The sequence below is a fragment of the Miscanthus floridulus genome, chromosome 6 (assembly GCF_019320115.1).
Source record: "Miscanthus floridulus cultivar M001 chromosome 6, ASM1932011v1, whole genome shotgun sequence".
Classification (NCBI taxonomy): Eukaryota; Viridiplantae; Streptophyta; class Magnoliopsida; order Poales; family Poaceae; genus Miscanthus; species Miscanthus floridulus.
The window spans coordinates 2,853,227-2,879,902 of NC_089585.1; the positions used below are offsets into that span (position 1 = coordinate 2,853,227).

General features: G+C 47.0%; 3 protein-coding genes across 7 annotated transcripts; 1 reads left to right on the forward strand and 2 right to left on the reverse strand.

The window, feature by feature from the left end:
- The first annotated feature begins 14,024 nt into the window (after nt 1–14,024).
- LOC136461528 (serine/threonine-protein kinase STY13-like) lies at nt 14,025–18,372 on the forward strand. Of its 4 annotated transcripts, none has more exons than XM_066460795.1 (4): nt 14,025–14,378; nt 15,379–16,727; nt 17,268–17,723; nt 17,823–18,372. In XM_066460795.1, exons 2-4 carry the CDS (start codon nt 15,708–15,710, stop codon nt 18,063–18,065), a joined length of 1,719 nt encoding a protein of 572 aa, XP_066316892.1. In that variant the 5' UTR covers nt 14,025–14,378; nt 15,379–15,707; the 3' UTR covers nt 18,066–18,372. The 4 variants fall into 4 exon arrangements, with proteins under 4 accessions (XP_066316892.1, XP_066316893.1, XP_066316895.1 ...); XM_066460796.1 differs by lacking the exon at nt 14,025–14,378 and adding an exon at nt 14,399–14,723; XM_066460798.1 differs by lacking the exon at nt 14,025–14,378 and adding an exon at nt 14,422–14,531.
- Nucleotides 18,373–18,508: 136 nt separating this feature from the next.
- On the reverse strand, nt 18,509–21,989 carry LOC136461530 (beta-glucuronosyltransferase GlcAT14B-like). Of its 2 annotated transcripts, none has more exons than XM_066460799.1 (4): nt 21,638–21,989; nt 20,585–21,527; nt 20,061–20,136; nt 18,509–19,972 (listed from the first exon to the last, which is right to left on the reverse strand). In XM_066460799.1, exons 2-4 carry the CDS (start codon nt 21,318–21,320, stop codon nt 19,315–19,317), a joined length of 1,470 nt encoding a protein of 489 aa, XP_066316896.1. In that variant the 5' UTR covers nt 21,321–21,527; nt 21,638–21,989; the 3' UTR covers nt 18,509–19,314. The 2 variants fall into 2 exon arrangements, with proteins under 2 accessions (XP_066316896.1, XP_066316897.1); XM_066460800.1 differs by having other exon boundaries at nt 21,596–21,989.
- Nucleotides 21,990–23,282: 1,293 nt separating this feature from the next.
- LOC136457361 (zinc finger BED domain-containing protein DAYSLEEPER-like) lies at nt 23,283–25,544 on the reverse strand. The gene has a single exon (XM_066457387.1). The coding sequence runs from the start codon at nt 25,542–25,544 to the stop codon at nt 23,283–23,285; it is 2,262 nt and encodes a 753-aa protein (XP_066313484.1).
- Between the last annotated feature and the right edge of the window lie 1,132 nt (nt 25,545–26,676).

Genomic DNA, 26,676 nt, shown 5'->3' on the forward strand with positions numbered 1-26,676 from the left:
TGCAGCATGGTCCAAAACAGACCTGCTCATGAGGCTCACCTGCAACAAGGGTCAACGAACCCTGAGTACAAAAGTACTCAACAAGACTTAACCGAAATAAAACTAAGAAGACTCAGGAATGCAGGCTCAGGAATTCAAGGTATGGCTTTAGCAATAATCAAAGTTCTTTTGCATAAAAACTCTCTAACAAGATTCTTTATATCAACATTTTTATCATCAAAAAGATCATATACAAAGCTGACATGATCCGTATTGAGACCATAAAATTTCGTATCCAACCCTTTCTCAAACCTTACTCAAGTTCCAGTTATTAAACTACGATGATGAACAGTGAGTTGAGTCTCCATAACCGAGGAGCAACGACGATTCGAACCGATTAAACCTAGCTGGGAATTCTAGACCACACGACAAATGCAGGTCTCTGACCTACATATACCAACCTACCCTCAGGTCCTCTAAAACAAAAATGGGTCCGCGCCACCCGAGAATACAGTACTCCACCAATCCAGCCCATTGCCACGTGGATACACGCGATTCCCGCCATCTCTCCACTCCCAATGCGCGAGTAGCCATTCTTGTAATAGAATCGCCAAGTTAAGGCTTACCAGAATGTGTGGTTAGTACTACAAAGTCTCACCTCATGCAGTTCAACAACGGACGAGCCTCAATCGACATAGGCGGAAAGAACCCGCTCACAAGACATCCATGTCTTGTGGCTCTCATACACTGAGTCCGCCCGGTCTAGATTTATTATTCCACATGCTCATATCTCATGATAACATAAGTAACCAAACGTAACCAAAGATCCATTTAAAACTCACAGGTGACAGGTAATCACCCGACTTTTATCTGTCTAAGCATGGCTAAGCATAACTAGACATTTACGAAGTAAAACTGGTAACAAGGTAGATATGGAAAAACAAGATTGGTAATGCACCAATTAGGTTTTCACTCACTCCTAATCACTTAATGCAGTATTGAAAAGCAAAAGCGATATAAATTTGTAAAACACAAGGTAGGTTTAAATGCATCCGGGGCTTGCCTCGATTGGCGGAAAAGTCAGGTTCCGGAGTCGTTCCACATATATCAAATCCGACCTCAACAGATGGATTAACCTTCTCCTCAACTTGATTAACTACCACGTGCTCACTTTCATTCACTACACGTAGTAACAATGCCATGTTTAACATGATGCGAGATACAAAACGTGATGCTTGATAATGGATGCGAAAGTCAAAAACTTGAATACAACTTTCCTTCGCGGTACAGTTACAAGTCAAAACTAACTAAACCTTTTTCATAACACTTATTTCAATTGCCAAGGATCATTACCAACTAATGACCCAAGGTCATCACTCAATCGAAAAATTCAAACAAAACCTAAATCATTAAAGGTTACTATTTGCTTTTATGAATTAATTATTTAATTCAAAATTATGAAATAAATCAACTTGTTCCAATTGAGCTCAAATTTTTTTAAAGGTTCATCACATGATAACTAAGTGGCAAAACAATTTTCATATTTTTTGGATAATTATTTAAGCCTAGAAAAATCATGAAATCTCATTTATTAATTAATTGAGCAATTTTTATCACATTCAAAAATTACTGACAAGCAACATTTCATATTTTTCCTAAATATTATACATCACAAAGAGGTCACACAAAAAGTTTCATAATTTTTGGAGCTCTAAATAATTCTACACAAAAATAACAAAAAACTCATACTATTCATCTATTTCTGAAAAAGAAAAATTTCCATTTTTAAACCAAACCGCCACTGACAGATCGACCCCACCTGTCAGCACCGATCCCCATGTTGACCACGGCGACGACGCGCGCTGACCAGCGATTCCTTGCCACCAGTGAGATCAATGGCGACGGCGAAGGCACCAACATGTTCATCACGACTAGGCGCACCTACTGATGTCACTACTTGCATCGATTACAGCTCAATACGAGCTCGACACCGGCCATGGCGGACACGGTGGAGCGGCTGTGCTCCGCCGGTGAAACAAGACCGGTAGAGCTTAAACAAACTACATGGGAAGGTTCAGCAGCTCACCCCGAACGTGATTGAGTAAAAAGCGGGACCGGAGGAGCAGCGGAGAGGTAGGTTGACGGTCACAGCAGCCGCGACGGCGTGAGCAACGACGACGGTGATGTTCCGGTGGCTGCGGTGGAAGAAATGACCAAGCAACAAGGCATAAATCACCACGGCATCAAGGTGAAGCTGGATCAACACTTAGCAAGAGCAGCGGCTCACCGTAGAGCGACGGCTACGGTGAAGCGCACGCGACGGCAATGCTGCCGGCCGCAAGGAAGAAAGGCAGCGAGCGGCGTTCCTTGGCAAAATCAGGCACCAAGGCTCGGTGAACTGGGTTCGCAAGGAGTAGGCGGAGCTGGGACAGGCTTTGCCAAGACGGTAAAGGCACTACGGCGACAGCGCAAGCACGACGGAGCAGCGACGGTGGCGACTGGAAAAATAGAGGAGGAGAAAGAAGAGAATGGCGACTGCATCGGGGCTTAAAACGTGACCAGGAAGCAAAGAGAAGCCACACAGGAGCCTTCTCCACGCCAGCGCAGAGCCAAAGGTGGCCACGGCAACGACCAGAACGCAATAGAAGCTCGCCGTCGGTGAGATGGCTTCCGCGGTTACCGTTCACCGAAATTACAAAATTGCCACTTGATTTGAAACCCAAAATACTCCCAAATTTATATAGCAACTCAAAAATCTACAAAAATAAAAGTTGTTCCAAATTCAAAGTTCTACAACTTTGCTTTTTATAACCATACCTAAATTCAGTCTACATTTTGAAATGCAAGTTTGAATTCAAAAAGGGGACATTTCAAGAATTTACGCCTTTTCAAATTACTTCAAATTTTATAAAACGACTTTGAAAACTCCAAAAACCAACTTTTTACATCTCGACAAGCTCTACACTTTTGCTTTTAGTCTCAACCCCAAAATATGCTTAGATTTTGAAATGGGTTTTCCAGGGTAAAATTAAATGTTGAAATCAGGGTTTTCAGAAATCCAATCCAACACAATTGTTTTGAAATTGATTCCACCATCCAAGTCAACACATATAACATAAAAGTAAACTTGTTTTAGTGAATGCATATCCAAGTTTTCACTAAGACCAAATGCTTTGCAATGCATATGATCATATACAAAGCTGACATGATCCGGTTCAAAGACTAAAAACTGAGAGCAGGCTCAGGGATTCAAGGTATGGCTTTAGCAATAATCAAAGTTCTTTTGCATAAAGGCTCTCTAACAAGATTCTTTATATCAACATTTTTATCATCAAAAAGATCATATACAAAGCTGACATGATCCGTATTGAGACCATGAAACTTTGTATCCAACACTTTCTTAAACCTTACTCAAGTTCCAGTTATTAAACTACGATGATGAATAGTGAGTTGAGTCTCCATAACCAAGGAGCAACGACGATTCGAACCGATTAAACCCAGCTGGGAATTCCAGACCACACGACAAATGTAGGTTCCTGACCTACATATACCAACCTACCCTCAGGTCCTCTAAAACAAAAATGGGTCCGCGCCACCCGAGAATACAGTACTCCACCAATCCAGCCCATTGCCACGTGGGTACACGCGATTCCCGCCATCTCTCCACTCCCAATGCGCGAGTAGCCATTCTTGTAATAGAATCGCCAAGTTAAGGCATGGCCAAGGAACCGTAGCTGACCAACCGTAACGCAGAGGGCGGAGACCCTAAGCATAGTCAGAGACTGGGTCTTCTCCATAGAAAATATAAGGAAAAAAGTGTGCTGCTTGACGATCGGCGGGCTATGTTTCGAAATTTGGAACGCAAGATCGTCGTTGTTTTAGTAGAAAAACCTATGTGACTTGGAGGAAACATAGTAGGCAATTTTTGGAAAAATCGTGTTCGGTGATTGGGAGTTAACGTGTTCGGCGAATTGGAGAAGTCGTGTTCGGCGATCGGGAGTTAACGTGTTCGGCGAATTGGAGAAATCATGTTCGGCGATTTTTGGAGTAATCGTTTTTGGCTATTTTTGGAGTCAACGTGTTCGGCGAATTGGAGGAATCGTGTTCGGCGATTTTTGGAGTAACCATGTTTGGCCAGTTTTGGAGTAACCGTGTTCGGCGATTTTTGGAGTAACCGTGTTCGGCAATTTTTGGAGTAATCGTGTTTGGCGATTTTTGGAGTAATCGTGTTCGGCGAATTGGGCGTGCTTGGCGAACGTGTTGGAGATCTCCATGCCATGGCGTATAGCCCGATGGAGATAAGTGAAACTTATAATGGACGAAAAAATGGAGGAAAATTTTGGAGACCAGAACTTTATTAATATGAAAGTAAAGAATACATATCTGTGTTATTTCAGGGGTAGAAATGTATAAGGTGCTCTATGTGCCAGGAGTTGGGAATATTGATTCCATCTAAGTCACATAAGCGATAAGACCCTAGCCGAGTAACACCTTTGATGATGTAAGGGCCCTCCCAGGGCGAAGACAGCTTGTGAAGCCCTTCTGTTTTTTGTTTCCGACGTAAGACGAGGTCGCCGATCACGAACGAACGACCTTTGATGTTTTGGTTGTAATACCTCCACAGACCTTCATGGTACTTGGCTGTGCGAACGCAAGTAATCAGACGTTCTTCCTTAGCCCGATCAATGTCTTCTGTCCGAATGGCTGTGGCTTGCTCTTCATCATAATTTTCTACTCTAGGTGCTCGGAATGCAATATCCGCTGGGAGTATGGCCTCTAAGCCATCGACCATAAAATATGGAGATACGCCGGTACTGTGACTAGCTTGAGTGCGCAGTCCCCAGACCACAGCTGGTAGTTCTTTGAGCCATCTTCCCGGATGCTTTTCTTCTCTTTGATAGAGCCTTTTTTTGAGGGCATCGAGGATCATACCATTAGCCCGCTCGACCTAGCCGTTGGCTCTAGGATGAGCAACGGAAACGTATTTAACAGAAATGCACCTGTCTTCGCAGAAGTCCCAAAAATGATGGCCGGTAAAAGTTGTCCCGAGGTCGGTGATGATGCTGTTCGGGAGACCGAATCTGTGTACGATGTCTTCAAATAGCTCGACTGCTTTCTTAGCAGTAGCTGCGACGAGTGGTTTGTACTCGATCCACTTGGAGAACTTATTAATGGCGACGTACACATACCGGAAACCTCCTGGCGCTGGTTTGAAAGGCCCGATCATATCCAGTCCCCAGCATGCGAATGGCCAGGAAGCTGGAATGGTCTGTAATTCTTGTGCCAGCACATGTATTTGCTTGGCAAAAAACTGACACCTCTCACATCGTCGAACGAGATCTTCTGCATCTGTAATGGCCGTGGGCCAGTAAAAACCTGCTCGGAAAGCTTTGCCGACCAGTGTTCTTAAAGCCGCGTGATTGCCACAGGAACCAGAGTGAATTTCGGAAAGTAGCTTCACACCGTCGTCTTGGATGATGCACTTTTGCAATATTCCTTCCTTGGCACTTTTCCTCATCAGGCTACCATCTACCAGCACGTAATGCTTACTTCGGCGAATTAGTCGTTCAGATTCGATTTTGTCGGTGGGTGTTTCGTCGCTGGAGAGGTATTTGATGAACTGTTCCCTCCAATCGGCGACCGGCAAAGGTATCGCGAGTACCAACTGCTTGGTTGGGGGTACTTCTACAACTACCTTATCCTCTTTTATAGATGGTGCCAGGAGGTCTTGAACGAAAACCCCTGGCAGAGCCACGACTCGAGAAGATCCTATCTTTGATAGCTGGTCGGCTGGTTGGTTTTGATTCCATAGCACATGGTGGTACTCGATACCGTAGAATTTCCCTTCAATTTTTCTAATTTCGACGCAGTATGCGTCCATTTTCTCACTGGAACAGGACCAATCCTTATTGAGTTGGTTGATAATCAACGCAGAATCCCCATATACCATGAGGCATTTGATGCCGAGCTCGACGGCTATACGGAGACCATGGAGACATGCTTCGTACTCCGCGGCGTTGTTGGAGGCCGGAAAATGTATGCGGAGAACATATCGGAGTTTGTCCTTTGTCGGCGTAATGAACAGAATACCCGCACCAGCACCATTGATGTTAAGGGCACCGTTGAAGTACATCACCCAGTGCTCGGGGCAAGTGGCGGCAATGGGTTCTAGGATCTCGGTCCACTCAACGATGAAATCAGCAAGTGCCTGTGACTTAATGGTTGGTCTGCTTCTGAAATCAATGGAGTAAGTGCCGAGCTCAATGGCCCACTTGATGATACACCATTGGCGTCTTTATTGTGGAGAATATCCTCTAGAGGGAACTCTGTGACCACGGTGATCTTGTAGTATTTGAAGTAATGTCGGAGCTTGCGTGAGGTAATCAAAATTGCATATAACAGCTTTTGCACCTAAGGATAATGAGTTTTGGGCTCATTAAGTACCTCGCTGATGAAATAGACCGGACGTTGCACCTTGTAGGCGTGTCCAGCTTCCTCGCGTTCGACGACAATAGCCGTACTGACAACGCAAGATGTGGCGACGATGTAAATCAGCAGAGTTTCATCTGGTCGTGGCGCTATCATGATTGGAGGTTTTGTTAAAAATAACTTGAGCTACTCAAAAGCTATATCTGCCTCCTCTGACCAAGAAAAAAGCTCGGAGGCCTTGAGGAGCTTGAAGAAAGGTAGCCCTTTTTCACCGAGATGCGAGATAAAACGGCTTAGCGCCGCCATGCAACCCGTAAGCTTCTGTATATCTTTGACACATGTCGGCTGTTTCATGTTGGTGATGGCAGAGACCTTGTCAGGGTTTGGTTCAATGCCCTGAGCGCTGACGATGTAGCCGAGCAGGATACCGGATGGAACTCCAAAGATGCACTTTGAAGGGTTCAGCTTCCATCGGTATTTGCTTAGGTTGGAGAAAGTTTCTTCAAGGTCGGTGATAAGATTGTCGGCGGTTCTAGTCTTGACGACCATGTTATCGATGTAGGCTTCGACGTTGCGGCCGATCTATTGGTCGAGGCATGTCTAGATAGCCCTTTGGTAGGTTGCGCCGGCGTTCTTTAGTCCGAAGGACATAGTGGTGTAGCAGTATGCACCGAAAGGCGTGATGAACGACGTTTTGACCTGGTCTTCTTTCTTGAGGGAGATCTGATGGTAGCCTGAGTAACAGTCAAGAAAGGAGAGCAACTCGCAGCCGGCGGTGGAGTCTACAACCTCGTCTATCTAAGGCAGGCCGAAGGGGTCTTTAGGGCAGTGTTTGTTAAGATCAGTATAATCAACACACATTCTCCACTCTTTATTCTTTTTCTTAACAAGAATAGGATTAGCTAACTAATCTGGATGATACACTTCTTTTTATAAATCCGGCAGCTAAGAGCCATTTTATTTCTACCCTAATAGCCTCCTTTTTGTCTGGCGTGAATCGGCGAAGTTTCTGCTTGATCGGTTTAGCGGTCGGTGAGACATTCAAGGAGTGCTCGATCTTCTCCCGTGGTACCCCCGGCATGTCTACAGGTTTCCAAGCAAACACATCGGCGTTGGCACGTAGGAAGGAGATGAGCGTGCTTTCCTATTTGGGGTCAAGGTGAGCCCCAATTTTCACCGTCTTGGAAGGGTCGTCGAGGCCGAGGCCGATCTCCTTGACTTCCTTGGACTTGGCGGAGGCACGGGGAGGCTCTGGGATCTCCATGTCGTCAGCAGATGCCATCTTAGCTTCGGCGACCACGCTAGCCATCTGGATGGAGAGGTTGGTGGCTTCGGCGAGGGCGAGACTTTCTATCTCGCAGGCGTAGGCAACGGAGAGGTTGGCCCGCAGAGACAGGACTCCTGCAGGCGAAGGCATCTTCAGCACCAAATGCGCGTAGTGTGGAACGACCATGAACTTGGGTCAGAGCCAGGTGCCCTAGTATGGCATGGTAGGCGGTGTCAAAGTCGGCGACATAAAAGTCGACAAACACTTAGCAAGAGCAGCGGCTCACCATAGAGCGACGGCCACAGTGAAGCGCACGCGACGACGATGCCGCCGGCCACGAGGAAGAAAGGCAGCGAGAGGCGTTCCTCGGCGAAATCAGGCACCAAGGCTCGATGAACTGGGTTCGCAAGGAGTAGGCGGAGCTGGGACAGGCTTTGCCGAGACAGTAAAGACACTACGGCGACGGCGCAAGCACGACGGAGCAGCGACGGTGGCGACTGGAAAAACAGAGGAGAAAGAAGAGAACGACGACTGCGTCGGGGCTTAAAACGTGACCAGGAAGCAAAGAGAAGCCACGCAGGAGCCTTCTCCATGCCAGCGCGGAGCCGAAGGTGGCCACGGCGACAACCAAAACGTAATAGAAGCTCGCCGTCGGTGAGATGGCTTCCGCGATTACTGTTCACCAAAATTACAAAATTGTCACTTGATTTGAAACCCAAAATACTCCCAAATTTATATAGCAACTCAAAAATCTACAAAAATAAAAGTTGTTCCAAATTCAAAGTTCTACAACTTTGCTTTTATAACCATACCCAAATTCAGTCTACATTTTGAAATGCAAGTTTGAATTCAAAAAGGGGACATTTCAAGAATTTACGCCTTTTCAAATTACTTCAAATTTTATAAAACAACTTTGAAAACTCCAAAAACCAACTTTTTACATCTCGACAAGCTCTACACTTTTGCTTTTAGTCTCAACTCCAAAATGTGCTTAGATTTTGAAATGAGTTTTCCAGGGTAAAATTAAATGTTGAAATCAGGGTTTTCAGAAATCCAATCCAACACAATTGTTTTGAAATTGATTCCACCATCCAAGTCAACACATATAACATAAAAGTAAACTTGTTTTAGTGAATGCATATCCAAGTTTTCACTAAGACCAAATGCTTTGCAATGCATATGATGATATGGCAGGTTTTAGTACTTAAAACACCCGAGGTGTTACAGTCTCCGACCTCGACAGCGAGCACACTAAAGATTAGAATCGCCAAGTGACTAGTTAAAGTGCTAGATGTATCCTGTTATTCATGTGATGGACTTGTAGCTTGAAGTTCGGTATTGGTGATTTGACTTCGGTGTAATATTGGCACTTTACATGTTGTCTCACTATGGGTTGAACTTTAATGAAATTCCAGTTTCGTTTTACTAGTGGATTATCATATGTATGTTGAATCATGTACAATCTTAGTTGTATGTTGATGGTTAACGAGACACTTCGTGGTACTCGACGGACTACTGGGTTTATATAGGCTCAAGTATGACAGAGCGACCGCTTGCGAGCTGCTATTATACTTGTGCTTTTATAAATTGGTCGGTTCTACTACAGCGCGTCCGGCCGCACGGACGCCCAGCTGGAATCCTTATCAAAAGAAAAAAGTATGCTATGTTGCACCAAGGTAGATTTTTTTGAGGGGAAGGTAGAATTTAACTTTTTTTTTTTTTTGAGAAAACCGGGTTGCATTTCATTTATTTATAACATGGATTACAGAAACACCCTTACAAAGACACCACTGATAAAAAAGAAAATTACATGGTCCTTGTAAAGGTCTCCCGGTCGTCTTCATCGTCGGCAACCGGAGCCACCTCTCGAAACGCCACCCCAGGAAGAGAGAAACGCCGAGCTTGCAGCTTGAAGCCGATTCCCACCTTAATGAAGAAGCTTCCAAAGAAGCCACATACAATTTTAATGCTGCAACGATTGGCACACCGAACTCGCCGATGTGCACATGGAGCACTGAATGCCAAAGCAAACTATGATGGCCATCGGCCATATCATCATCGAGAGATACGGGATCAGACACCACAAGCACTGCTGGTGACCCCAAATCACACGACGACGAAGCAACCCCAAAAGGGATAATCCAACCCGATTTCTCCAAATAGGAGCAAGCATACCTCGCAGCACCATCTCCGAAAGACGCGTCATCACTACCGCAGCCGCCAGAGATGTTGTGGAGGGACAAAAGAACCGGACGCCACAACCATGATCCGCTGGACTCCGCATCGACGACCTCTATGCGAAGAAAACTAACCCTAACCTCACTGGACTAGATGTGGGTATGTACAACGGCCGTCGATCCCCCGGCTCCTCTCCACCTCCGGCACTGGGACGGTCGCCGTAGGCGAAGAGAAGCTGGTGAGATCGACGCTGGATTCGAAATCGCCTCCCCTCCGCCCTTGTGTACTGCAGCGAGGGGAAAGAAAGATCGAGGGACTCCACCTACCCAAATGGAGGCTGTTGGGCTGGGCCGTGTGGCCTCCAAGGCCTAGATCGCTCCACCTTTCCTCCTAGTTAATGGCCCACGTACAAAGCTCAGTCGTCCACAAGCCCATCAGTAATGACCCATTTTGAAAGAAAAAAATATATATTGGAGCAGCTACTTTGTACTACTCATCAGGGTGGAGTATATATTTATACGATATATAAGTCGTTTACATTGGGTAGTGTGTTGCTAGGTTGACACCCTTCAAGTTTGAATATATTTGTGTTTAGCGTGTCCTCGGCAGGCCGGTTAGTCAAAGATCCATTAACGTTTAACATATGGACATGCAGTATCTGTCAACCTTGTAGTACATACGAGTACATATATAACACAAACAACGGCCTGTTCGCTTCGCTGAAAAAATAAACCAAAACACTATTCTGATTGATTTGTTGTGAAAGAAAAATACTATTCCAGTTAAAAAAATAAACTAAAAAAGGCGGATTACAGAGCCATCCTAAGTTTGCTTCACTGTTTGAAAACCATGTGAAAAACGGTTTCGATTTCGATGAGCGTAATACAAATATAATATAATATAATATAATATAATATAATATAATATAATATAATATAATATAATATAATATTATATTATATTATATTATATTGAATCATATTACAAACATCCCAACAACTTGATTTTTCCATGGAAAAGCCAGCAGCAGATCTTTGCAAAAAGCATCGACGCACACAGCCTGGGAAATTACAGAAACGGCTCATAAATTATGTCTGACCCCAAAAAATGCACAGAAAGCATGTGTGGAGACTGACGACCGACGAACTGATATGAAGCCCAATGTTCTTGCTCCGACGCCAGGACTTGTCGCCGGACCGGCACACGAAAATATTTCCGTAGATTCCCATGACAAAGAAGCCCTAGCCAGGGTTCAAAATTTCAGTGAAATTTCACCAAAATTTCGGAGAGAGGACGAAAGAAAATTTTGAAATTTCACATTACACTAATACATGGGACGAAAGAAAATTTTAATTTTGTATTAGACTAATACATGAGTATTCTCTACTGTTTATGTTGTATATATTGTTCTAGTCAATGGATTTGTAATCATAAATCATGGTAATATTTTGCTTAGATCTAAAGAATGTAGAAAGCCCTACCTTTGTTGAAGTCTGAAAAAACTGAAATTTAAGAATTTTAGTAGCTTCGAGGCCGGAATTTTCAAAGACTAAAAACTGAGAGCAGCTCCGTTCCTCGTCTCTGGTCATCTTTGGGCATGTTCGCTTCAACTTATCAGCCGATTTATTAGCTACAGTATTTTTTTCTCACAACAAAACAGCTTCAGCCGGCTTATCAGCTGACTTTAATACCCGTCGAACATGTCCTTTGACGCTTCTGAACCTCAAATGGCAGTATCATCTCACTTGCCACAAGATTTTCATCCTCTGAAACTGTCAATTGTCTATTTCCGAAAACTGTCAATTCTTCAGGATCTATCAGCCTTTTGGCACTGTCTGCCTAGTGGCCATTGGGATGGAGGCACACCGGCAGCAGCAGTGGTTGCCTCTTTGTTCTCCTCCTCACTTGAGGTGAGACAAGGCCCGGGCAGGCCATAGAAAAATGCCTGGGCAGATAGGGGAGAGCCAAAGTCAAACGAACGAGCTGGGATCTTCAGTGGCATGGACCTTGTGGTGTGAACGGTGCAGCACGAATCTCTGGGGCTGCTGAACTGATCCATCTCCGACTCCGGAGTCCCAGCAGTTTTGGGATCCCTAAAATTAAGCATGTGATCGAGCAATCAATTAGAGCCTGATGAGATGCGATTGGGATTGAGTCAAAGTCGTACAACAATATTCTGCATAGGCCATAGCTACATGTTTGCGACAGCAGTAGTTGTAGTCACCTTTTTTTTATCATGCCAAATTGATCCACTAACTTTCTTAATCTAATATAGTTACAGTAAATTCTTATAGATAAAAAGTATTTTAAAAACACATCCTAAAAAAATACTAAAATGGTGGTCGAAGGTATGCATCGCACACCGTGCAAAATTAAATGTGATAAAGCCTTTTCTAGCGTAGAGAGTCCTTGGTTCTTATACAAATTTGTCATGTGCAATTGCCCGCGCCAATATCCTAGTGACATCGATCGAGCTCCTTTTCACATAACTCCTCTTGCTCGTCCTCGTTACAATTGAATATGCCATGTCGTGAGTTGTGACTGCCGATAACCTCCTATTCAGCAACATACGTCCTCGTATCCCTTTGACTATGTGTCTCCACTGCCTAGGTTATTATCATCGTTGTCGCTAAGGTACTCTTAGGCTCATGTACTTTTTGATAACAACATAGAACCAGCCACTGAAGTTTGAGAGCATATGTGATTTGTTACAGACTATGGGCGTATTTGGTTCCAAGTATGAAAACTTGGTTGGGGCAGGTAATGATTCTTAGTCATAGGATTTTGATCGTTTAGGGGTACAGATTCTTGCATGGATGAAAATCGATCTACCTGGCAGGCAGCAACCAAACATGACCTATTTATCAAAGCTCCTAAAGCAGCTCCTAGAGCTGGAGACCTCTTCTAAACTACGGTTTGCAGAGTCATTCCGTGGAACTAATTTTTTACAGTGAACAAGATGGTGGGATATGGAAAAGTATTTTCTTGATTCACTTTCTTCACAAAGGTTATTCTAGAAAATCATTGTCAGGCAAAGTCACTTTCTACAAACACAAAAAATCCTTTCAAGAGGACCTTTATCCAACAGGCCACAAAAGTATCTGTATTTTGAGAGGATGGCAAGATGATTGTATCAAGTTGTTCTTAAGACCAGACAACCTAAATTTATTTGCAATGAATTGCACCACCTTCCTATTCCACAAGTTGATTTGTACGTGGACCTCCTATTTATTATGTTTAGGGAAAAAGTTCTCGACCAACAGATATACAACATGTTTGTTTCGTCGTAAACGATCGTGGATTATTTACTGCTGGCTGGTTTGGTGTGAGAGAAAAATACTATTCTAGCTTATAATCCACGATCGAATACGAGCAAGCGAACATGCTGATAGATTACTAGCGAATCAATGCAAACACGAGTATACTGTATACACAATACTGGCAGTTGGGCACAAGAAAAATAGAATCTAATGGTTTCAGTTCCAACAAAAATCCCAACCAAAACAAAGACGCTCCTGTGGATGAAATGCATTAGTATAAAGCGTGAGAAGAGACAACAACACAAATTGTGGTGTACTAGGCTGTTTGGATGCAGGGACTAAAATTTCAGAGGTGTCACATCGGATGCCACATGGAGTGTCACACGTGGTATTCGCATGCTAATAAAAAAACAAATTATAGATTCCGTCAGTACTCCACGAGATGAATTAATTAAGCATAATTAATACGGCATTAGCACATGTTTACTATAGCACTACCTTGTTAAATTATAGACTAATTAGGCTTAAAAAATTCGTCTCGTAAATTAGTCTCAATCAGTATATTTAGTTTCATAATTTGTCTATATTTAATACTTCATGTGTCAAACATCCGATATGATAGGAGGTAAACTTTAGCAGCCGTAACAAACACCCATCCTAGCCATGGTGGATCCCTACCTAAGCATTTTCTACATTTACACCAATGCCCTCGCCTCCTGCCTTTCCGCGCTAGGAGTATTTGCAAACAGGACCAAAACATATTAGTATTTACGTATACGTCCCCAGCAAGGGAAGAAGACAAACCCGCAGCGCCCTCGAATTCTGCAGCCTCCGCCGCCCCCGCCCTTGCTGCCGTTCGGATACGATACGATACGATACGAGCTTCGGATACGATACGAGCCCCCCCCCCTGCGCTTCGCTACATTCTCAACGAAGCCCCTCTCCATTGCGCCCCTTACAGATCGGTGGAAGAGAGAGAGAGAGAGGAGAGCAGCAGGCAGCCCGTACGGCGGTGCGGGGAGCGGCGTACGTATCCCATCCCACCGGCACGAGGCCGCGTTTACAGGGTGCGCGGTACTACGCACGGGGCCCTTTTTCTGGTGCGCGCCCTCAATGCGCGCTTGATACCCCCGGCTCCTCCTCGATCCGCTTCTCCTGCTCCTGGCCGCGCCTAGCTGGAGCGGGAAGCGGGAAGAGCGGTGGGCAGCCCGGCATTTTGATCCGGTTTTCTGCGTCCTTCATCCGCCCGCCGCGATCTCTGCGAGGTTAGTTTCTCGCAGCTCCGTTTTTTGTGGCGCCAGCACGCGAGATTTTTCTTTTGGTGTGGGGGTTCTTCCAGGACTTCTCCAGGTGTTCAGTGCTCTGCGTACCAGCTTAGTTCTTCGGGGGTGGATTTTGATCGATTTCCTTCTCAAAAGGCAAGTCCTTTGGACGAGGATTCATCGTTCCTTCGCGATCTTGTTGTTGCTTGGCTGTCGTGAAAGTTTCCACCTTTGAGCCCCCGGCTGTCGTCAAAGTGTCTACCTTTGTGCCCCGGATTGGTTTTCCTTGGGGCAATCGCGTTTACGCTCCTCGGTTTTCGTCGCCATTGACGCGCAACTCCGTTCGAGGTTTGCGTTTGGTTCGTGCTTTCGATCGGCGCAAGTATTATTTTTCCTCTTTTCGATAGATTTGATTGAAATATTTTCGATTTGCGTGTCGATTTTACATTGAGGTGAGACATGTCTCAGGCTTTTAGAGAAGCCGCAATCTTTTTCACTTTTTTTTTCTTATGGAAAGAAATAAAAGTCTTGGTCTCTGAATTGGATGCTACTTTTGGATAAGAAGATGTTCTTCGTTTGTGCATTAGTATTCTTCTCAAGCATTTAGCATTAACTGCTAAAATTGCTCACTGTGCCCATGAAAAGTCACGGATAGACTTGACAACGATAAATCTATGTACGCAGTCTGGAGATTGATCAATCGCAGGCTAATTCAACAGTGTCCTCAGACGTGCTTGGTCCGGTCATCCTCGTACTGTTGCAGTTTCTCATGGTTCAACGCGTCTGCACCCCGTTTCACACCTGTTTTTCTGGACCCCAATGACATTAGAAGGAGTCAAAAGCCCGTAATTTTGAATTATTGGTGTCTATTATTTGAATCTTGTATTGGATACTTGCTATGGTTGAACTAGCCTTTTTCCTAGTGCAATAATTGCCAATATAATAGTGGCCGTTGCTCAACCGCTTCAGTTTACAATTTTGCCTCCCTGTTGCTGTATTTTAGGATTCTTGGGAAGCCCTGTATGTGACTACTGGATCCTCCACCTAGCTCTTCAAGTTCCAGGATCCATTCCTCTGTATTGGGCAAGCTCTACACCTCTGTAGATTATCAGCCTGATTCACAACTTGCTGCAAGAATTCGACTGCAGATGGACCAAGGAAGCGCGGCTGATGCGATTCCTGGTTTGAGGGCTTCTGTTGGTGTTTCGAGCTAGCAGACTCCTTTTTCCTCCTCAAAGTTCCAATTTAACATGTGGTTTCTATGGATCCAGACTTCCAAAGTTGGAATCTGATCACTCGAGTCATTGCTTCTTAGCTTCCTTATTTGCCGTTATGGAGGAGCAGAACTCATGGCTTAGGACCAAGTTCTCCCATACTGCCTACACTAGAGTGGATCCTCTAAGAGTAGCTGTCGCTCCGGTTAGCAAAGATGCGGTGCTACCTTTTGCTCCGCTTAGCAAGGATGTTGAGCGGAAACTGCAGAAATTTGTCAATATGAAGAAGTCTGTATCGATGCCCGTTGATCGGGATGATGAAGATACAGGAACTGCATTCAAGCACTGCGCTAGCTTGCCGCTAGTCCGATCCCCGCTTCAGCTTGATAGGGACAAGGTCAACAAGCCCAAGAGGGCGAGCCTGGAGATTCCTTCAAGCCCCCCGATGAACTCAGAGAGTAGCAAGACTCCAAAAGCAAGGAGCCTGGTCAAGAGCCCGAGTTCAATGATGCTCCTAAGTTACTTGAACAAGGCACCCTCAAATCAAGGCTATAGTCCGCAAAAGGCTTATGGACCTCGGCCCAAACCAAGATCAAAGTCCCCCCTTCCTAGTATTGTGCCTTCTGGAGTGTTCAAGGAAGCAAAGTCTAGCAGCCAGAGGTTTGCAAGCCCTCCTCCACAGCGAAGAGGATCTGAAAAGAGTATATATGGCAAATCATTTGGTAGGCAGGTCTCTGATATGGGTCAAAGTCCTGATTGGTGCTCAATTTCAGTGGTATCTGGTAAGCACAAGTCTCAAAAGGACAATGCTTGGACAAGGAAATACAGTGGTGGAAGGAGGGTTAGTGCAGTGAATCCTGCTGATGATCGAAGGGCACAGATGATTAGAATGAACCAGGCGGTGCAGACGACAGTTGATTGGACCCTTGTTCCATCCAAGCTGCTCGTTGGGCACAGGTTTGCTAGTGGAGCGTATAGCCGGCTGTACAAGGGGTTCTATGATGATAAGCCAGTTGCAATTAAATTTATCCGCCAACCTGATGACGACGACAATGGGAAGATGGCTGCAAAGCTTGAGAAGCAGTATAACAGTGAGATCAATTCATTGTCTCACCTGTACCACAAGAATGTGATCAAGGTAACAGTTAACAAGAATGTGATAAGTTTGTCACTCACCGCATTGTGCCTTTAGTCTTATGTCTCCTGCTAAATGGTTATATACAAGTGCATGTGCTGATTTTACATTATACTCTTATAACCATTTTATTGAGATCAGTTTAAATTAGTGCTACTGATTATGGCTTGTGAAGGGCGGGCCTGGTGCAAGCGGTAGAGTCTTACCGCCTGTAACCGGAAGTCCTGGGTTCAAGTCGTGGTCTCCTCGCATTGCACAGGCGAGGGTAAGGCTTGTTCACTGACACCCTTCCCCAGACCCCGCAAGTTGCCCCCACTATTTTTATAAACAAATTAAGCTGGTGTTCCCACTCTTAGGAACACTGGAACTACTGTGCTAGTGTACTCAACTGCTCAGAGTATTTATCAATATATGTTTGTCTTTGTATGGATTGTTTGTAATGAGATGATCTTACCAATTACGCATAATGCATTTCAACTGCATGCAGTGTTGATTACTTTGTAATGCAACCACACTTCTCTGATCAATTTTCTGCTAATGCAGCTTGTAGCAGCCTATAAATGGCCACCAGTTTTTTATATTATTACCGAGTTCCTTCCTGGAGGCTCATTAAGGTCATACCTAAATAATACAGAGAACCACCCCATCCCTTTGGAGAAAACCATATCCATTGCTCTCGATATTGCCCGTGGTTTGGAGTACATACATTCTCAAGGGATTGTTCACCGTGACATTAAGCCCGAGAACATTCTCTTTGACGAGGACTTCTGTGTGAAGATTGCTGATTTTGGTATTGCCTGTGAGGAGACTTTATGTGATGTGCTTGTGGAGGATGAAGGCACTTATAGGTGGATGGCACCTGAGATGATCAAGCAAAAGGCATACAACCGAAAGGTGGATGTCTACAGTTTCGGACTGCTCATGTGGGAAATGGTATCTGGGAGAATTCCTTACGAGAACCTGACCCCTTTCCAGGTGGCTTACGCAGTAGCCAACAGGGTAATGATTTCTTTCTTGCTTTGATTACAACTTAAGTGAATTTCTTCGCACAGTGACTGTCCAGGGGAAGATATCTCTTACATGATTGATTTTTTCCAGAACTTGAGGCCAACAATTTCTCCAGAATGTCCATCGTCCCTCAGACCACTGATTGAGCAGTGCTGCGCCTTGCAGCCTGACAAGAGGCCCGACTTCTGGCAGATTGTGAAAGTCCTGGAACAGTTCCACTCCATTCTCTCACAGGGTGGCTGCCTCGACACACCAAAGAGTGGCACCTGCCAGGACCCCAAGAAGCGGCTCATGCAGTGGATTCAGAAACTGAAACCGACGCGTAGCACCTGAGTAACCAAGGCTCTTATAGTTATAGCACCGTTGCAGCCGTAGTTTTTGTCAGGTTGGATATGCTCGGTAGTTTAGACCTGTTGAGGACCCTTTGATTCAAGGAACCAGTGTTCTAGGGATGCTCGTAGCTGTGTATCCGCTGATCTGCAATATAGATCTTACAGTAGCTGTACATGGTTATGCTTTTGCATTTTTTTTCCTCCTCCCTTGTTAGATTTACCTGCAGGTTATTCTCATGATACCATAGCATGTGCCCCTCACTCGTTGAGGTGAAAGCAAAAGGAAAAGCATATGCAGAGTTGACTCTTGAGGCCGTCTTTTGGGAAAGGGCGTATGCTAATACAATTATTGCGCCCTTCCCTTCTATTATTAGCAGCTGCCCTGCCGTGCTTATTGCCATGATGCTGATATCTGAGACAGCAACATCTTATCGCTACTTGACTAAGGCTCCATTATCCTTGAGGTCACAAATATTTTCGCCGTGTTATGTCGACAGTTTAATTGTTTTCGTTTTTTTTCTTTTTGTTGCGTTCAGACGTGTTTCTGAAACCGGTTTCGTATCCATTGGTTTTGCGGTATAGTCTGTCTTTGGTGAAACTTTGGGTTAATTCTAGGTCCAGTTTGCAGCATTCACCATGAATACTTATATGCCTTGTTTGGATGCAAAGTACTTTTGGAGTTTTATAACAATACCATAGTTTTGTAAAAGTACTTTGGTTTTGGAGCGTCATGAATTGTTTGGATTGAACGAACTTTATAATTTTGAAAACCATGGCATTACAGAAACAGTAGTTTTTTTTGGAGTTTTCAAAACTGTTGTAAGCCTCCATTTTTTTAAAAAAAAAAAACTATGGTTTTGCTTGTCTCTTTGCTTCTCAAACTAAAGTTTGTTGATACTAGAGTTTCTCAAGACCTTAACATCCAAACAGCCTGTCGACAGACAGCAGAAACTGGGTCCAAAACCTGAGCATTGTTGCTCTCTGGCATTACACCATTTCAGAGTTGAAGAAGAGAATGCATGCCGTGGGCCATTCAGTAGTCTCACACCTGGTCTCACACAAACATGCCAAGATGTTTTCTGATTCTGAAATTGGCTGACACTAACAAGATGTTTGCTTTTATGTGTGTATATTTGTTATATGAAAGGTGAGCTATGATCATCTCCAGTCCACTACATGAGTACAAATCGGCTGGTGTTTTTTTTTTTTTTCCCTGTACACACACACACATGACACATGATGCATGTCGACTACTTGCACTGCCTGTTGGGGAAGGCCTCGGACCTGACGATCCTGTCGATGAGCCTCCGGAAGCGCTCGGCTCCGGGCCCAGGCCTGAGCACCCAGTCGTTGTCCACGGCCCGGCACGCGGCGTCGGCGCCGCACCAGCCGCCGGGCACGAACGCCACCTCGCCGGCGGTGCCGTTGCCAGTGCCGTTGGCGGGGCGGGGGCGCGGGCGCGCGAGGAGTCCGTCGTCGATGGCGTCGAGCAAGGGGTCGTCCCGCGGGAACTTCCTCGCGAAGGGGGCGCCGCTGGCGAGCATGGCGGGCATGTCGGCGAGCACGAACGCGTGCGGGTGCTGGCGCGGCGGCACGTCCCACTGGATGTGGTGGAGGTCGTGGTTGGCGACGGTGGGCACGAAGCGCGGCGCGTTGCAGAGCAGCGTCTGGAAGTAGCCCTCCGGGGAGGAGACGAAGTTGGCGTAGTACATGAGCAGGGTGCGCGGCAGGTTGTCCCACCCCCACACCGTGTACTCCACGAAGTCCCGCGTCAGCGCCACCCAGGCAGAGCCCGTGAAGAGCTTGAACGCCGTCGGCAGCTCCCGCTTCGGCGTCACCCAGAAGATGTCCTGCTTCTTGGACCCGTATAGCCCCGGGTCCACGATCATAGGCCGAGCTCGCTGCCCCCTGCAAGCATGAAGCATGGCAACAGTCAGCTTCAGCTACCTTTGCATTTCATCGAACAGTTGAGCTGCAGATGCAGAGAGCTACTCACTCTTTCCAGCCTAAGTTACCCGTGTGTTCGATGAAGTTGACGTTCCTGGGCACCGTCGAGAATACGTGCAGGATGTCTGCCATCAGTCAGTTCAACATTCAATCCGTTGGTAAAGAATCCTCAACGAAACTTTGTGTGTGTGTGTGTGTGTGTGTGTATATATATATATATATATATATATATATATATATATATATATATATATATATATATATATATATATATATATATATATAATAAGTTAATAACAATGCAAAATGTATACAGCCTGTTCGGTTGGTTGGTTCGTATCGTTGCTGGTTCATAAAGAAGTACTGCTGGCTGATTTGTGTGAGAGAAAAATACTGTACCGGCTGGAAATTTACGATCGTTTAAGCCACGGCCAAACGAAGCCTTGGTGAACCCGTTTGACCGTGTGTCGGTGTGTGTATGCATCAATGCATTTGTGTGTACTCGATCACGCGGGCATGGAGGAAGACGACGACATCTGGCATGCATATATGTATACGTATGCATATACGTACCGTCCTGCGTCATGAGCGGGTAATCGGAGGCAGAGAGGTTGATGAACCAGTCCCAGGCGCCGCCGCGGCGGAGGAGGACGGCGCAGGCGTGCAGCGTGTTGGCCACCATCGTGGGGCCGCGGTAGGTGACCATGTTGGCGCGGCGGATGACGTGGACGTTGCCGGCGCGGCGGAAGACGGTGGAGTTGGCGACGCGGGCCGCCAGCTCCAGGCGCTCCGCCACGGGGGCCTCGCGGTCCAGGTGCACCACGTACTGGTTGCGCGGGTGGTACAGCGCGTGCAGCGCGCGCCAGAGACGGTCCAGGTCGCCCTTGGACCCGGAGATGAGGTACGCCAGCCGCGGCACGCCGGCGCCGGGCGGCGGCGTGTCGTTGGCCGGCTCAGCGGCGGCACGTTCTCCCTCCACGAAGTCGGCGGCGCGGGTGGCGGGCAGGAAGGAGAAGAAGGACAACGACGAGGAGATGTAGGACGAGGAGGACGACGTGACGGCGAGCGCGACGGCCAGGAACAGCAGCAGGCTCAGCGAGGCCGACAGCGCCCACCGGCTGTCCACCAGCCACGCCGCGCTGCTCGGCAGCTTCGTCGGGGACGCCGCTCCTGCCCCGCCGCCGCGCGGGGTCTTGGCCGACGGGGAGTAATGATGGTCACCCCCGCCCACGCCCCCGCCACCGCCGCGCGGGGAAGCCGACTTGGCCGACCTCGGCGAGTGCTGGTGGCCACCGCCGTTGCCGTGCATGGCGCCCAACGACGATCTGCCGCCGCTCGGTGCAAGGCGCCACCAGGGCTAGCGATCGCGCGCGATCGATCTGTTGGGTCGATGGACGGACACTACAGCGCCTGCGGCCGCCGCTGCTGCTGCGTGTCTCACGCGCCGCGCGCGCGCCCTGGACGATGACGATGGTCCTTTCCGGCGATTGACGAGTAGCTCCAGGACCGGTTAAACCTAAAGGAAGGCAGAGACAATCCGAGACCACTTCAACGGATGAACAGCCCGGACACCCACCAACTAACCTGGAGATTGACAGAGAACAACAGACAGGTGCAGGCAATTACTCTGAACGCCTCGCTCATCAACTTGACCTTGAGAGAGACAGACAGAGGTGCCAGGATTTGATGCAGTCTAGGAGCGAGGACGACGACGACGATGATAGATATGGCGTGGAGAGGCGAGCAGGTTTCTCGGAGAAACGGTTGCTGGTTGCTGGTTGCAGGGATGTCGCGAGGGCAAACACGCGATATATAGGTAGGCGTAGGCCTGTGTATGGGAGAGGATAAGCAAATGGCAAAGTGGCCAACGCCCCCGGCAACGGGGCGAGCGGTAACGTCCCCGGCGACCCTCCGGTCACGCCCCGCGCCCGTCCCTCTCCTGCTCCATCTCTCCCGTACGCAACGCAACCCAGCCCACCATGCCGATGCCATGCATGCACACCGGCCACGCACGCCGTACCGTACCCTGCGTTCCCTCTTTCAACACAGGCACACATTATTCTTGTTGCATATGTCAGCGTCATCAACATATAGGGAGAGGCTATTCAGTAGCCGGCTACAAAATAAGTTATTCTGTAGCCACCTCCATTTACTATAATTTTATATACTAATTTATCATAATATAAATACATATTTACGATAGTTGGGTTACTATAACACATGGGGATATTTACCATAACGTTATATTAAACCACTTAGTAAGGAGTTACTATAATCTCGTAAAATAACATAGTAATTATCGTAACTCAAAGTGGCTACAGAATAAGTTATTCTGTAGCCAGCTACAGGATAATAGTTCTATACATGCTACATCCACACTCACAAATACACCCAGAAAATATAACACCATCAAGACGAAGACACCAGATCATCTCATAGGCATTCTCTCTCCTTACTCAACCAAATCCGACGGCCATCGTTCAATGTGTCAGCTACTCCCCCACGGGCGCGCGCCCTCCGTTCGCCCCCCGCCGCAGTGCCCGTGCCCCGCAGCCAGAGTTCGATCCCTCGGGTGCCTTTTTTCCCAAAAAATGAAACCCCGCGGCTCCCTGGCGCACCGCGACTCCTCTCCCACGCACACGCGAGTATATTTGGGCATCGGGCCGGCCTGGCCCGGCACGACACGGTCACGGGCCGGCACGGCACGATGGCTATCGGGCCAAGGAGGCACGCCGTGCCCTGCGGGCCGTGCCTCATCGGCCTGCGGGCCTGGCCTTCGGCCCAGGCACGGGCCCGTGGGCCATTTTTCGTGCCGTGCTGGCCCGTGAGGCACGACAAAAATAGCAGGCCGTGCCAGCCCACAGCCTGTTAAATCTAAAACACCTCCAAATAAACATCTCAATCCATTTTTTCAACCATGAACACATAAGTATGAATTTTGACCAACACAATTTTTTCACACTTAGCCATTTAGGACACTTAGGCAATAAACAGCAGCAACAGCAAGATGAAGACAACAGATTTAAATATCAAAAAGAGCTATTTTGTGCAATGCCGCCTCATTAAAAACCTACCTAGGTAAAACTCACCCTTGTGAGAAACCCTAGGCAGGAAAAAAGAGTGTAGCCAGCTCCAAATGTCTTAATCTTACATAGTTATTACAGACCATTGTTCAAATGTTCAAATAAAAACTAAGCAAGTGAGTGAGGGACACATCCACTCTCAACTCACACAAAAGTACTCCAACACTCACAGCCAACCAATGCCACTCTCAGCCACCAGATGCATCATCTTCACCTTCTGGTTCATCCAGGAACATATTCTCGAATGCATCTTCAATTTCCTTGGTATCAGCAGCTTCATGTTGTTCCCTCTTCTCTTCTAGCTCCCAGTCCTTCAACAAGGTCAGCATCTCAACATGTTCTGGTTTCAAGCTCCGGCACCGTTCTTCTAGGATCCTCCCCGCTAAGCTGAAACAAGACTCTGAAGAACAAGTGGAAATAGGAACTGACATGATATCTCTGGCCATAATAGCCAGGATGGGATAGGTTAGTTTGTGGTCCTTCCACCATAGAAGAATGTCAAAACCATCCTCATAAGCAGTTATGCAGTCGCTGTCCAAATAGCTTGAAAGTTCAGAAGCAATAGAGTGAGAAGAAGAACAGGCAGTGCCACTGGAAGGACCAGGCAGACCTGATCCTCCAAAAATTATCCCCCAAGCCTGTTTTCTCTTACCAGTGGGTGGGGTAGGACCAGCAACCCTTTGTGACTTGGTTGCACCAAACTTTCTCAAATATTTCTCAAACATTTTATGCAACTCAGTTTTCAAATCAGCATAGTAAGTAGTGTAATCAGTACCAGTATATCCAGTAAGTAAATGGAGGACCCTTTGCATACCTCTGAGCTTAGCTCTAGGGTCAAGAATGAATGCAAATGAGTATAAGAGAGGAATGTCCTTCCAATACTTAAGAAATTTATGCTGCATAGGGTACACAAAGGGTCTAAGATTAACATCCCTTTCACATGCATGCAAATGGGTTGCAATCTCCAGAACATGGTGCAGCACAAGAGGACTAGTAGGATAATAAACACCAGACAGTGTAACAATAGAGTCATAAAATACTTCTAGGAACTCTAATATTTTCCCAGCCACGTGCCAATGGGCTGGAGACAATAGTGCAGAACCATAATTTGAATTTATGAACACAGAAAATACTTCACTGTAAGGAACCAAGTGTTTTAGCATGAGATAAGTAGCATTCCATCTAACATCCATGTCTAAGACAAATTTTCTAGGTCTCATACCTTTAGCTTCACAGTAGTTTCTAAACATAGCAATTCTTTGATTAGAGGAGTTCAAGAAATTAATTGCAGTTCTAAAATCCTCTATATAAGGTTTGATTCTTTTTAGTCCAGATTTGACTATCAGATTAATAATGTGACAAGCACAGCGTTGATGCACAAGACTGTAACCAGGTGCAGGATCATCAGGTGCAGGATCACAACCAAGATAACCAGCAAACATGGGTGTCAAAGTTTCCATAGCCTTAGCATTAGAAGATGCATTATCTAAAGTGATAGAAAAGATTTTATCAACCAAGCCATACTCCTCAACAACAGATGCAATGGAAGCATAAATGTTTTCACCAGAATGCTTAACTTGAATCAACCTAAGACCAACAATCTTCTTTTGCAATTCCCAATCAGCATTCACATAGTGAGCAACAACAGATATGTAATCCTCTTTAGCATTACCAGACCATATGTCAGAAGTCAAAGCAACAGATGCAGAAGCATGCACACAGTTCCTAATCATAGCACGATGTTCAGCAAATAACTTATCCAGATCTCTAGTGGTGGTTCTTCTAGATGATCTAACAAATCTTGGGTTATGAGAATTTTTAATATATTCCTCAAATGCATCAGTGTCACCAAAACCAAGAGGAAGATCAAGCCTAGCAATCAATCTACACAGTTCAGTTCTAGCAACAGCAGGATCATAGTTCCAATTATGCAAAGACCCATCAGCATTAAAAGCTAGTCGAGACTGAACCCTAGAAGCATTATCAAGTTTCTGTTTGCAAGATTTTTGGTGCCTAAGAATGTGACCAGTACTAGCAGTAGATCTAGCACTCAACACAGTTCTACACATCTTACATATAGCTCTAACACGCACATCGACACCATTAATCTTCTCATAAACCTCCTCAAAGTCACCCCAGCACTTAGACTTGCGCTTACCAAGTCCAGAAACAGCACCAGAGGAAGGAGTACGAGTACCATTACCATCAACATTACCATTAACACCAGTGCTGTTGGAGTGGGTGTTGGAGTCCACCGTCCCTGTCCCCGTTGCCCCTGCATCGACGGCATCGACGTCGATCGCTGGCTGTGTCCCACGGGTGGCGTCATCAAACACCGCAAAGGGGTCATGGCCGTCGTCGTCGTGCTCCGGGGATAGCCCAACCATGACCAAGTCATCGTCGCCAGTCATAGGGAACATGGCATCGTCGCCCTGCGGGTCACACGCCATGGGGTCCTCGGCCACGGACGGCTGAACTCCAGCACCGTTCCTCAACGGTGTGTGGCTACGGCTTGGCCATGGTGCCATTGCCCGTCGTCCGTCTACGCCAAGGCTAGCTGACGATGAGGCATCGGCATCAGACCTGCAAAGAAAAAGAACACGAAAAGAAGAAAATGATGAGAAAATGATCCCAAAAACAGAATCAAAACACTGAGAAACGTATAGATCTAGGGGCTAGGGTTAGGGTTACGAATGGGGATGGACTTGCCTGCGCAACCGGAGCCCAGCGCCAGAGAAGACGAGGGCCACACAAGGGCAAGACGGGATTAAGAAGGACGACGAGCGACGGCGGAAGAGAGACGGGGAGGCGGACTCACATGTTCATCGACAAACAGAGGAGAAGGAGTAAAAAGGAAGACGGAGAGGGACTAAGGGAGCAGGGAACTCAGGGAGAGGTGATGGAGCGGCGGCGATATCACTGGATCCAAGGACGACGGTCGCACCGGCGGTGAAGATGGATCGATGAGAGGAGGTGAGTGGCGACGAGCGAGAGCGACGAGCGACCGAGCGGGTGTCGAGTGCGGCGGTGGTTGGGAGGGGAATGGGGTTAGGGTTAGGGTGGGGGTAGGGGCCGGGGGGGTCGCGGTTTATATATGGGGAGGACGGGGGAGTTCTTAAGCCGGCGGCCACCGGCCTGCTTGCCGTTGGGCCGCTACGGGCCTGCCGTTATTTTGCGGGCCATGCCGTGCCGGCCTGTGGGCCTAGGGTGCGGCCCAAGCACGGCCTGCACCCCCGTGCCGTGCCAGCCCGGGCCCATTGACCTTCGGGCCAGGCCGGGCTAGGGCCGGGCCTAAATAGCGGGCTCCGTGCCGGGCTCACGGGCTCGGGCTTTGTGCCCAGATATACACGCGAGACGTGACGACTACTCTCCCACGACGTTGCGCCGGGACGGAAGGCCACCAGGGCGCCGGACCACAGGGCACTGGCCGCCAGCCATCCGCAGCAGTAGGAGGCGCATCCGGTGCCATAGTCGTCCATGCCGTAGTCGTCCAAGCCCTCGGTCGCCGAGGAGACCGCATCCAGCCAGTCCTCGGTCTCGCAGCGGTGGAGTGCACAGGAGGATGTCGATGGCGTGGGACGC